At 42.4% G+C, this 12,710-nt stretch overlaps 1 protein-coding gene across 4 annotated transcripts in view; it reads left to right on the forward strand.

The window, feature by feature from the left end:
• The window catches only part of STAMBPL1 (STAM binding protein like 1), a 46,338-nt gene extending 35,401 nt beyond the window's left edge, over positions 1 to 10,937 (forward strand). For all 4 annotated transcript variants that reach the window (XM_028512096.2, XM_036026963.1, XM_036026964.1 and 1 more), the window contains exons 6-11: positions 833 to 1,202; positions 2,317 to 2,441; positions 4,788 to 4,925; positions 8,129 to 8,241; positions 9,178 to 9,277; positions 9,948 to 10,937. In XM_028512096.2, coding sequence (XP_028367897.1) covers positions 833 to 1,202; positions 2,317 to 2,441; positions 4,788 to 4,925; positions 8,129 to 8,241; positions 9,178 to 9,277; positions 9,948 to 10,004 — 903 coding nt within the window. In that variant the 3' untranslated portion in view covers positions 10,005 to 10,937. The remainder of the gene's footprint in view (positions 1 to 832; positions 1,203 to 2,316; positions 2,442 to 4,787; positions 4,926 to 8,128; positions 8,242 to 9,177; positions 9,278 to 9,947) is intronic.
• The last annotated feature ends 1,773 nt before the right edge of the window (positions 10,938 to 12,710 follow it).

A 12,710-nucleotide genomic window follows, 5' to 3' on the forward strand; every position in this document is an offset into this window, starting at 1 on the left:
TGGACAGTGCAGTCTAGGGTGGTAGAACCACTCCTGAGGTATTTTGTTCCACGTGGTTTGGTTGGTTAAGCTGAGCAGACCATCCTGACCTTGATTTTCTAATCTTTAGAACACAGGGGAGTTGAGTGAACTTGATTGTCTTGGCCCATCTCTGGTAAAATATGAGTGGATTTAGAATTGCTTCCAAATCAGGTTACGGGGCTTTTGCCTTGATGTTATATATTTTCCTCGCTGTCACATGAATGTCCCTGTGGGCAGATCAGAGTTTCTCGCTGTGTCTCTGTCTGCCGGAAGATTGAATGTCTAATCCCAGTTTGATGTTCTTGCCTTGGAAACTAACCTTTTCGTCTGGCAACCACATTTTCTCAGAACAAATGTGTTAGGTAGGAGTTGCTCAAGAAACCAGATGGACACAGTGAGCCAAGGAGCAGGGTTTTTTAGCGGGGAATAAAAGGGAAAGTGGGGCCAACCTAAGGAGGTTGGGGAGCCCACCAAGGGGGGTTAAGACTTGCTAGGTTGTTCATAAGGCAGGGTTTTTAAGCTCAAAAACCTGCAAAGTGTAGCTGGTTGGGGTGTCAGAGTCTGATTGGCTAGAGCTGGTTGCTGTGTGCCGTTTCTGCTCACCCTTGTTCTTGATGCATCTTGTCAGCCTCGGGTTAAAGCTGCGTCCTGTTATGCGGGACAGGCCGACCCCAGACCCCAGTGTTAGCCGAGTATCTGCTCGGGTAGGGTCCTGGGCGGGGTTGGCAGGCAGTTTCCCAGGCAGGTGGTTTCCCATGGTACAGTTTCCCACGGTGCAGTTTTCCCACCTGGTTATTTTCCATTCTCCTAGGCCTGCCCAGGTCTGGCAAAACGAAAAGCCGAATTTCTCAAGAACTGGGAACATCAGCGACTGATAGAGGCAGAAAGGAAGCGGATCGCTCAGATGCGCCAGCAGCAGCTAGAAACGGAACAGTTTCTGTTTTTTGAAGATCAACTGAAAAAGCAAGAATTAGCCCGAGGTCAGATGCGAAGCCAGGAGACCCCAGTGCCGTCGGAGATCGATGGGAGTGCTTTGTCCTGCTTCCCCACACACCAGAACAATTCCATGCCGAGTGTATGTGCTGATCAACCTAATAAAAGTGATGTAACCAATTGTACTAGCCACTCTCCTCCGGTCAACAGGGCCTTAAAGCCAGCTGCTACTCTAAGTGCCGTTCAGAGTAAGTGATGAAATGTGCCCCTGCAGGACACTGAATCTCTTCCAGCGGAGCTCTATTTCTGGAACATCTTGGCTGGGGAGGGGGGGTGGAGTCCTCATTTCATTACCGATTGTAATAGGACCCTGTCCATGATACTACATGCAGACAGAGCTAATCTTTCTGTACTGCTTGGCACGTCAGGTACTCTGTGTAACCTGACAGTGCAGGAGTCGTGAGTTCATGATTTGCCCGTGGTACAGCAGAGACTCTGATGAACAGGACTGCACTGGGTCATGGTACAAAGATTTTAAAAGAGTAGAATTACATGCATTATTTTTTTCTTGTATGTATTTTAACCAAGAACCACATGGACCTTAAACTCATACTGGAGATGAGAGACAATGTCTGTCGAGAAACTTGTTTGTCCAGAACTTTGCCTGGCAATTTAAATGCAAATGGCTAGCATTTCCCTGGGCCAGGAAGATCTGCACCTGGGGGTTAACCCCCAGTGGGATTATGCGTTTCTGCCAACAATTAGTGCTGCTCGGTACTGCTGCGTCTGTGCCTCTGCGCCGGCAGGTTTCCGAGATTAAATGGGGAATTCTTTCCCTGCAGACATTGTCAGATGGAGTTCGAGTTTCCATTTATTTTTTAAAAAGTCATGATAGGCCACCATTTAATAAGTTACTGCCAATTATTGTTGAAAACATCATCTACTTACTTAACGATCACCGACTGTCATAAAGATCTAAGTGACATGGGAAACATAGTAAAGAACATTCATCCTGTGTCTTACAGGCTATGGGATGTAGTCACTGCAGCCTTCGCACTTGACAGTGTCTTTGCTTTGTGCCCAAAGAACACTCATGCGTACATGTAAATATTTTATCTAGGGCACGAGGCTGTGAAAGTGCTTGTACTTTGCCACTTGTTTATGAAATAGTTTATATGCAGCGGGTAATTTTACCTTTCTTCGAGTCTGTGTTTACTTTTAAGTGTTTTAAACTAACGCAGGGAAAGTGGAGCATCTGATAATTTCATTTTTGATACTTATTTTCAGTTGCTTGCCAAAAACAGTTTTGAAGGATGATGTAGGATTTGTTTTTTAGCTTCTTCTCCCTTTTCTGTTTCTTAGATTTAGTGGTTGAAGGACTGCGATGTGTAGTTTTATCAAGAGACCTTTGCCACAAATTCCTGCAGCTGGCAGAATCTAATACAGTGAGAGGAATAGAAACCTGTGGGATGCTCTGTGGAAAACTGGTATGGCCTTTGTTTCATGTCTTGGCACAGGGAACTTTCAAAGGTACTGACATTCTTGTCATAAGCAGAGTAGAATAAAATCATCCAAAGAGTTATACATATTATGAAATTAATTTTACATAGAATAATTTCTTAAAACTGTCATTATTCATGAATTATTCTTCTAAAAAATGGATGATAAAATTTCAGGGATTATAGGTTTTTGAATTTTCAAAACCATCTCGTTTTCTAAGGTGAATTTTCATCGCAATTATTAGCTTCACATATATTTATATAATTAACTCTACCTGCTTTTATCTGTGGGGGGTATCATTTCGCCACCCTTTATCAGATACATGTGGAATACAACTAGGGTTTTGTTGCTTTCTTTAAGGTAATCATCCAACAACTGAAATCTTATGGCATAGGTCATATTGAAGTATGGAAGGTTTTATCAGAAATATGTGATGAAAGACAGTGTCAGAATATAAGGAAATAAAAAAGAGAAAGTACATTTAATTTTCTACTTGCAAGAAAGATGAATTTCTTTGGAAGTGTCCTTTCTTAGTCTTTTTGAGTCTAAGTTTATATTTCTGGGTCCAGGAACATTTTTAGTCATAAACATTTTGCTTGGAAACTGTTGTTTAATTACATACATAATATGTTTTATGTTTTATATGTTTAGCCCTGGCTGGTGTAGCTCAGTGGTTTGAGTGCAGATCTGCAAACCAAAGTGTTGCCAGTTGGATTCCCAGTCAGGGTACCTGCCTGGGTCATGGGCCAGGTCCCCAGTAGGGAGCACGCGAGAGGCAACCACACATTGCTGTTTCTCTCCTTTTCTTTCTCCCTCCCTTCCCCTCTCTCTAAAAAATAAGTAAGTTAAAAAATACATACATACATACATATGTTTTATTCAACACACATTCTCCTACTATATTCCAACATTGCATTATCCCTTTTTCTCCAGGAGAGAGGAAGAACCGATAACTAGCACAGGAGAATGGCCTGCCATCTCTTCCACAGCTACCTTATTTGCCCTCCAGGGGGCAGCGTACTGTGGATGCATCCTCCCCAGGACCATACATTGTACTTAGTTTAATTCCTTCCTCCATTTCTTCCCCCCTCCCTCCCTTCCTTCCTCAGATAAATATTTACTGAGTACCTGTGCCAGGTGTTGGCATTCAGTAGTCCACAGCAGCCACAGTCTTTGCCACATGACGCTCACATGATGCTTGTAAAGAACCAGACAGATTGTTAATTATAAATGGGCTGAGTTGCTCTCAGTTGGAAGTGCAGGCTCACAGGGAACGTGTAACTAGGAAACTAACCTTGTCTGGGAAGGTCTAGAAGGGCTTCCCTGAGAAGTGATGCTGGAGAATTTATAAAGTTAGCCATGAATGAGAGGCTGTAATGAAGGCTGAAGGAAGAGTGCCCAGTTTGGCCCTGGCTGGTGTGTCTTAGTGGATTGAGTGCCAGCCTGTGAACCAAAGGGTCATCTGTTCAATTCCCAGTCAGGGCACATGCCTGGATTGTGGGCCAGGTCCCCAATAGGGGGCGTGTGAGAGGCAACCACACATTGATGTTTCTCTCCCTCTCTTTCTTCCTCTCCTCCCCTCTCTCTAAAAGTAAATAAATAAAATCTTTAAAAGAATTTTTTTTAAAGTGCCCAGTTTGTAGGAAAGCCCGCTATGGCTTCTAAGACCCTCCCTGGGTTGGCCAGCTGCACACAACACAAACATCTGTCCCCTGAGGCCCCTGCCACTGCTTCGCATGCAGCCCTCTTCCTTCCAGCTCTTTCACTTGAAGGGCTGACTTATTTTGACTTCCTCCTGATCTAATTACAAATCCAAAAGATCATCTTAATGATGGAAAATCCTAGCAAGTTCCCCCAATAGTAGAAGAAAGTCATAAGTCCTGAAGTGAAATTGAATATAACTAACATAAAAACAAGACATGAACCTCCAAAAACCTTAGCAATGCCCTCCAGCAGCACCGCAAAATGACTGAACTAGCATTTTCCCTCCAAAGAAGCCTATTATTTTGTTCTGATTTTCCCATTACAGATGTAACACTAGATCAAAACACTATTAACTGACTAAACTGCCATGGACCAGCCTGGGATGTTAAGTCCTCTTCATGGTACATTTTCTATTGTGCAAACGGGTTTCAAGTGTGAAACTGCTGATTCAGGTTTTTGGTAAATAATCCATTTTCTAGTTTAGTGCTTTGTTTTGGAATTGTGGTGGGGGTGGGAAGATGATGATGTAAATAGCAGGGCAAAAAAATCAGGATTATGTGTATTTTTTCTGCCAGGTGTTTTTTTCCCCTTCTGTCATTAGATTATTCGTTTTTCTCATTGTTTTTCAGACACATAACGAATTTACTATTACCCACGTAATTGTGCCAAAGCAGTCTGCAGGACCAGACTATTGCGACATGGAGAATGTGGAAGAGTTGTTCCGTGTTCAGGATCAGCACGATCTCCTCACTCTGGGGTGGATCCATGTAGGTTTGACCCTTGGGTCTCAGTTCATTCTGTGTGCGTGTGTGGTGTGTGCTCTTTTCCTCCTTGAGGAAACTCAGATAATTTAAATAGTTCCATATTTTTCCGTTTTTTCAAGTGTAATAAATGTCACCACATTAAAGCATTTTTTCAGCATTAGGCCGTGTCTAAATTTGTTAAACCAGAATTTGAGAAGGGTTAGCCTATGCTTTTTCTTACCAAGTTAAAAAGGAGAGGCATTTGGAAATCAGTGACTTGTTTTCATGATTTTTACATAGTGTGTTGGATGCCTAGTAAGAATTTTAACTAATTTGTGTGGACAGTTATTAGTCTGTCTCTCTCCCTTTGCCATGGGTCTAAAGCAGATTACTTTAGGAAAATTTTGGAACATGTTCCTTTTAAACAGGTGTTTGTACATATTAAATAGGAACCTAGAAGTATTCCACTGTACCTCCCCTACAGGCCAATGATGCATAAACTGTGTAAACAGCCATGGAGTAGAACCTAAAGGATGGGGCCAAAAATATTAGGATCTACCATCTGCCAGGCCATCACAGGAGCAAGAAAGGGCTTAGGAATTGAAAGACATGAGTTTAAACCTCAACTCTGCTAAGAATTCATTATAGGAACATCAGGAGAGTAGAGGAGACTTTCGTCTCAGGTCTACCTATAAATTACCGTGTGCCCTCAGTCAGGACCCCTAACCTCCCCATTTCCGGGTTCCCTCACTGACCAATGGAGGCTGATGCAAACCTTCTCGCCTCACCTGTAAGCAAGATACTGGGCTTGAAAGCCTTGTGAAAAGTATAAACTGCCTCTCAAATACAAGAAATTATTTATAATGAAGAGTTTGCAAAATATTTCTTATGTCTCTTTATTTGTTTTACTTAACAAGTAATGTGCCTTACTGTTTGCTTAGAAATTGCTGAATTTTAAAGGCATTATTTAGCTTGATGTGATTTTCTGTAGCAAGAATGTATTTTAAGGCAACAAAAATTGTAGCAAATAAATTATAAACTAGGAAGAATGACAGTTGATTAAATTTACTTACATCGGAATGTTAATCTTACAAAACATTTCCCAAATTAGAAATACAAGTCTTTCCCTTATGCCCTGTGTATATGATGTATGATGTATGCAATAATGAAGTTAGGTCACTTACATAATGGATTCGGCATAATTCTAGAATTCCAGGATTTTGCTTTTTTGTCTGTTTCACCAGACCAAATCGTTGTGGTGCAATGTAGACAATGTAATGTCATATGTCTGAACTTCAGTGGTTGTAATGACCTGTTGTGATGATTTTTATTGGCATAATAATAGCAACAAATTCCACAGCTAGTTTTGTTCAGATATAAATTAGTCACAGGAAAGGACAGCTAACTCAGAATCCCACATATCTGGAACTGAGTTTAGACTTCTCAGCTTGACTAATTCCGTGCCCTTTTCAGCTCAGTGTGAGCTCTTCTGCTTTGCTCCGTTTCCTCCTTTGTGACACGGGGTAAGAATAGCATTCACTCATCTTGTTGTTTTAAGAATTACATGAGATAACTCATGGAAAGTGATCAGTTCAATTGTGATGAATGACATCTGCTGCTACTGTTATCATCATCATCATTATCACCACCACCACCACCACCATCACTTTTATTTCCCTAGAGGTGGTGATGTAGGAAGCACCATTCTCCTACAGGACAGGTGTCCTCACTGAGTGCAAGTGATTCCTCCTGGCAGCAACAAAGGGCTCAGAATGTCTGTGGTGTGCATTCAGTCTGGAAAGAGAGTGGCAGGTGGAGTGGCTTGTCTACTTGCCAGTGTGCTCGCTGTCTCCAGAGCACTAGAGTCCCTTTGAACGTGTCTTACTTTCTCACCGAGGCGTAGAAGGCACTCTGTACCAAGAGAATGTTTTCACTGAACCAGAAAACAGGCAGTCAAACCCTCACACTTGTGCCTTCACTAATATTTGGGTTTTAAAAGTGGAATTTCCGTTCCTCAGTTGATCTAGGTCTTTGCAGATGGAGAGTTATTTTTTCCTTGCAGAACATGTATCTTTCTATAAATAGGTATCAGTGGATTTTTATCTTCATTCTAGTCAATAAAATAGAAAGGGGTTTTTAAATCTTACATATCTTGAACAAGCCATAGTTATATGTAATGGTGTGAAGCTATTCCTATAAGCCCATGCCCATCAAAACGTTCAGATAATAGCAATACTAACAGTGAGTGGTTCTTACTCTCATCTGAGTGCTAGGCACTGTTCTAAGCACTTTACATGGACTGTCTCATTTAATTTCCATAATCCTGTGAAGAAAATGATTACCCATATTTTATAGTTGATGAAAAGGGAATGAGTTGCTGAAGGAGCCTTCCCAGTACTGTACAGCTAGTGAGTGCTGGATCAGGACCCAGACGGTGCGTGCCAAGGACCTTGGTTTCGTGACTTAAGTGGTCACAGATTTTTTGCAAGGATGATTGGGGTTGACTGTGAATTCTAAAGTCATTATGGGTGCATGTATTTTTCATATCCAAGTATGAACCTCAGTTTTATCTCTTATAACACAAGTGTGTGTATAGCCCAAAACCTGAAAGATAATTCTTCCAACTTATGATCTCTTCCTTCTCATTATGCGTGCATTTACCGGCTGCACATGAGTTGCTAACACCTCCAACAACCAGGAGAGTTCCATTCTCCCACTCCTAGGGAAGGATGATCCATCCACAAACGGATACACAGAACCATGTGGTAAATTTAGTGAAAGCTTTCCTTTTGTGTCCATGGTTTTGTATAAAGTATCTCTGGGTTTCTAGTCACAGCTGTGCTCTTGACCAGTCATGTGATCATAGGCAAGTCACTGAAAGATACCTCAGGATCCTTGTATATAAAATTGAGATCATAATATAACCATCTCCTAGATAAATTAATGATTAAATGAAAATCTATTCAAAGCCTCTGGCAAATTAGTGTCCAGTTCTGTCTTTCCCAATAAGCAGAAAGTACATGAGCCCAAGAACCTCTTCAAAGTTGTGGTTATTCCAAAGATGCAAAAAGGAAGGTGCAGGTCAGCAAGACATTTTTAAAAATTTGCATTTGATTAATCATTGTAAAAAAGAAAAAGCAGATAACTAGAGTTTTCTTTTAGAAGGCTCTGTGGCCTTAGCTAAGACTCAGCTACCCCAATGAGATTGTCCTCTTTTCTTTTTATAGACACATCCAACCCAAACTGCTTTCTTATCCAGTGTGGATCTGCACACTCACTGTTCCTATCAGCTCATGTTGCCAGAGGCGATTGCCATTGTGTGTTCACCAAAGCATAAAGAGTAAGTGTAACTACGGAGGGGCAAAAGTAAGGCTTTGTCTGGGGCCACTGGGTTCAAGGGTGTCCCTGCAGCAGGTTGTGGCCCTTGAATGGGCAGGCACAACATGCCCCTGGGAAACAAAGATCAGTGATTGCCGAGTGTACCTGTAGCTCCACCGGCTTGCTTTTCAAGGTCCTTTCAATGGTAGAATTACTGGTTCTCTTTCTTCAGTTATGTGACCTTGAAGTGGATAAACTGGGTGTTACAATTCCAGTTTGCCATTTGAGATTTTGGTTGTACTGTATTATTTCCTGTTGTAGGAAAATTTCCAGCCTTAGTTTAATTACCGCCCAAACCCTTCTAGGTTTGGGAGACAATGATTATTGTAGCATGATTACAAACTGAGGACTCACGTAGACTTTTATAGGAATCCCATCTCCGCCCTCAAGTGGTGTGTTTAGCAGGACACCTGCCCACCAAGAGGCTCGGGCTCTTCAACCCTGAGCCTGCCCATCACGGACTGATGTGAGGATTAAACTGTAGAGGGTAGTCTGTGTAAAGGGCTCAGCATCATGCCTGGCACCATGACCAGCGCTCCACAAGTACTTGCTGTTGCTACCACCACCATTACCACCGTTAGAACCATTAGAGATACCTGCCACCCGTAATTTCCTCCAGGGGGCTCGCCTTTTCCTCTGTGCTCTCACCCAGCAGTTCAGCCACCTCTGGCCCGTTACAGTCCTACAGGTGTTTGGAGCCAGCTCTGGCCCCCCCAGTGTTTCTCACCTCTAGACCAGTCATCATAAGATTGGCTCAAAAAATCACCATGGCAATCCTAGTTGGTGGTGTCTTCCTCCGTCCCAGTTGAGGAATCTGTTTGCTTGTGCCATTCAAATAAAGCATCCAGTAGACCCAAACAATCCTTAATTTTTACCTCTATTTCTCCTTGGAACTCAGCACTGGCATCTTCAGGCTCACCAACGCCGGCATGCTGGAGGTCTCCGCTTGTAAAAAGAAGGGGTTTCATCCACACACCAAGGAACCGAGGCTATTCAGTGTGAGTAGACACTGGTAGTTATTTTTTTCAGATATTTATTTTTTACCTCCTCTTTTTTTTCAGCAGTATAATATGGGATGAAACATGAAGCTGCTTAGTGTGGACTTTTCTCATCCAGAAAATCATTCTTTGTAATTTCTTCTGGCTGATTTTGTTTATAAGAGAATGCCAAATTTCTGTAGGACAGTTAAGCTACCTTTCCATTGATGTGTCTGTGTGCCATTTAAATACAGTTTTCTTTAGACTCTAAGTAAGGAAATAATTATTAAATAAAATGATATCAAATATCTTGTGAATGATTTCTGCTTAATGTGGCCACGAAAATGATTGCATGAAAACTGTAATCACAGTTCCTGATTAGCCTAAAAGAAACATTGTTTGTCTACAGCTCTCCTTTCTAACTGATTTCTCAGTAGTTCTTTGGCTGTAACATCCGAGAAACATTATTTTGAAGTTAGTATTTATTGAAACAGAAAATTACTTGGCAACCTCTGTAAATATTTTCTTATTGTTGAAAATGAATTAACGTGTTTGTATTTGGCATTTGTTCTGATTGAAATCTTTTTAGTATTAGGAACATTTTTAAATTAGGAAATTGCTATTTCCTCCCTAAAGAGAGTTCTGTTAAACATTATGATCTAATTCTAAGGCCAATGTTTTTCTTTCCTAGATATGCAAACATGTGTTGGTAAAAGATATGAAAATCACCGTGCTGGATCTGAGGTGATGTGTTACGAAGATCAGCACCATCAACACCAGGCACCTGCCCATGGATGTCAGTTGCTGGATTTTCTTAAGATGTTTCCAGAAGTGACTGATATTTTATATTTATACATTTTAGATCAGAAAGTTTGATATTTATTGCTTTTGCACATTTTGAAGTTTTCTTTTTGGGTTGCTCTGTCCCAAAAGTGGTCACAATGATGTTAAATCAATACCTATTCATGTACCCCAAAACTATGGCCAGATAATAAATTGTGCTGCAAATAATAATATGACCAGTATTTATTAAGGTCTCCGCATACATTTTCAGAGCTTTAGATATTTTCCTCTATTTTTTCCTCATTCCTATAAAATGTGATTCCAAACAAGAACTTCTGAGTACCCGGCAGTCTCCAAGACAGCCCGTCTGTTCTGCAGCCTTTCCCTGTGGCGGAGGATGAGCCGTTCCTACCTGCGGGAGGAACCCTGGCTGCATGGCTGCATGCAGCAGAGCCCAACCTGTGTTTCCAGCGGCATCAAGTCCTGGGCCCGCGTGTGTCTGCAGTGGATCTCAGCGTGAGGCATCAGGACAGGGAGCTTCTGCTCAGGGGTCTGATGTTAAAGGACTTGGGGTCACAGACAGTTCATCACCTTGATTTGGAGGACTGGAGCTGCTTAAGAGAGGAAGAAAGACTCAAATGAAAATGGAAAGCCTCTTACTGTGAAGGTCAAACAGGAGTGATGGGAAGAAGAAATGAGGCCTAGGAAGTTACTGGTAATTCTCAGCCAGAAAGAATATCATTTGGAAAGAACACATAATTTAAAGACTCTCTGTATAAATCAGTGCACAGGGACTAGGAAGAAACATATGTTCCCATTGAAAAAGGTAGCACAAATACAATGTTGTGGTACTGCTAAGGCTTGGAGTGAGATGTGTGCCTAGATAATAAAAGCACTTCCCTGGATCAAAAGATATGGATTAAATAGAAGGAATGGGAGACTTATGCACCATTTTGGCAAGTAGAATGGGTAGGAAAAACCCGAGGGTGGAAACATTGTGGAGAAAATTTAGCTGCAGATATAAGGAGGGAAGGATGAGGGAAATGTCGATGAAGGAGCAAAGTCCGGCTCTTGAGGCGGAGGCCTTCTGAGCATCTACACAGACTGACAGTGAGGCACCCGAGACAGCGCTGGGGCTCAGACTGCCCACCATCAACAGAACGTCATGTTCCATGAAGGTGGGTTATGGTAACCCCTGGCCTTGCCTAACTGACTGTTTAATTTCTCTGAGGAGTATTTAAATGTTAGCCTATAAGGAAAGACAAATGGATGTTGAATTGACTGAAACATCAGAGAAAAGTACTCACTCGTCTGAGAGGTGTCTGCAATGGAACTATTTGGGGAATACGACATTTGCAGTGACCCTCTAAGGGGCACTTTACTAGGGACTAATGACTGAAACACATGGGAAAGTCCCTGAGAAATCACATGTATCCTCTGGCCCCTCAACATTCCTGGTGAGGTGAGCACAGGAAGGTGGTAGAGAAACGAGCCTGGCAACCCAGCAGACTCACTGCTCTGCCCGGGTCTCAGAGGAGGCTGTGTCTGAGCCGGGATGCAGGCTCTGAGCCCAAGAACAATTCTGAAAGAGACAAAAATTGGCAACTGAAAAAACAATACAGGATTGACAGAACTGGTCAAATGACAAAACAAAGAATTTAGTAACGAGTGTGATGTCCTTTATTTAAGAAAAACCAATCTACGGATCTGGGGAGTACAGGACCTCGCAGTGGTGGAGATCTTGTTCCTAGGATGCTTGGGCAAGAGCGAGTTTGTGATGTTAGAAGAGGCAATACGGAACTGCCATGGTTGACTAAGAGGCTGGGAGTTTCCTTGGAAGGCTCGCCGGTGCCACTTTCCAGGGTAAGGGGAGCAAGCTCCAGCTGAGATGGAGGACTGTGATTGGTGGATGGTAGGAGCCCTTGACAGGTGCTTCCTGTAAGTGCAAGCTGATACAGGTTTGGGTGTGTGATGTGGGGTGGGCCACTGGGTGGCCTCTGTTTTGCGGGTCCTGACAGTGAATTAACTTGATCAGAATTAACAGCTTCTCTGGGATGCCACACATTTATATTTCATTAATAGGTAGGTGTGTGACTAAGTAGACCAGGAAAGTGGTACAGACCTGCAGAAGAAACAGGACAGCAGAGTCTGGTGTCCTGCAGTCTGAGGACCTGGGTTCAAGCTCCAGCTCTGCCCAGCACGGACAGTACCTTAGGACAGCGTGAAAACCAAAGTACAGGATGCTGGTAGACAGGGCAGTTTCTGGGATGTGGGCCAACCACGCAGCCCACCTTGCCTGGCTTTAAGGATCAGACTTACTGGGTATTCGCTCTGTTTCCTGTTGCTGTTTTGCTCCAGCTGTTATACAAGCTAATGCCCTTGTGATATTGTGACTTATGAGAAAAATGTACTTGGTCGAAAAGATAACAAAAATATATTTTTCATATAGAATTTGTCTTCTTCCATTGTTCTTGGCTCACAGCTTCTCAAACCCTTGGAATTTCCTGAGCTCTGTGGGCAATGGGAACATCTTTGGTCAGAATATTTGGTCTGCTGTCCTCAGTTCTGGAAAGTAGTTCAGAGTCCTAAAGGTGAACCGGAGCATTGTTATTCATGACAAGCTCCTTCCCACCACAACCAAGTTTATGTTAATAAGGTGACTTGGAAATCA

The sequence above is a fragment of the Phyllostomus discolor genome, chromosome 5, assembly GCF_004126475.2.
Source record: "Phyllostomus discolor isolate MPI-MPIP mPhyDis1 chromosome 5, mPhyDis1.pri.v3, whole genome shotgun sequence".
Lineage (NCBI taxonomy): Eukaryota > Metazoa > Chordata > Mammalia > Chiroptera > Phyllostomidae > Phyllostomus > Phyllostomus discolor.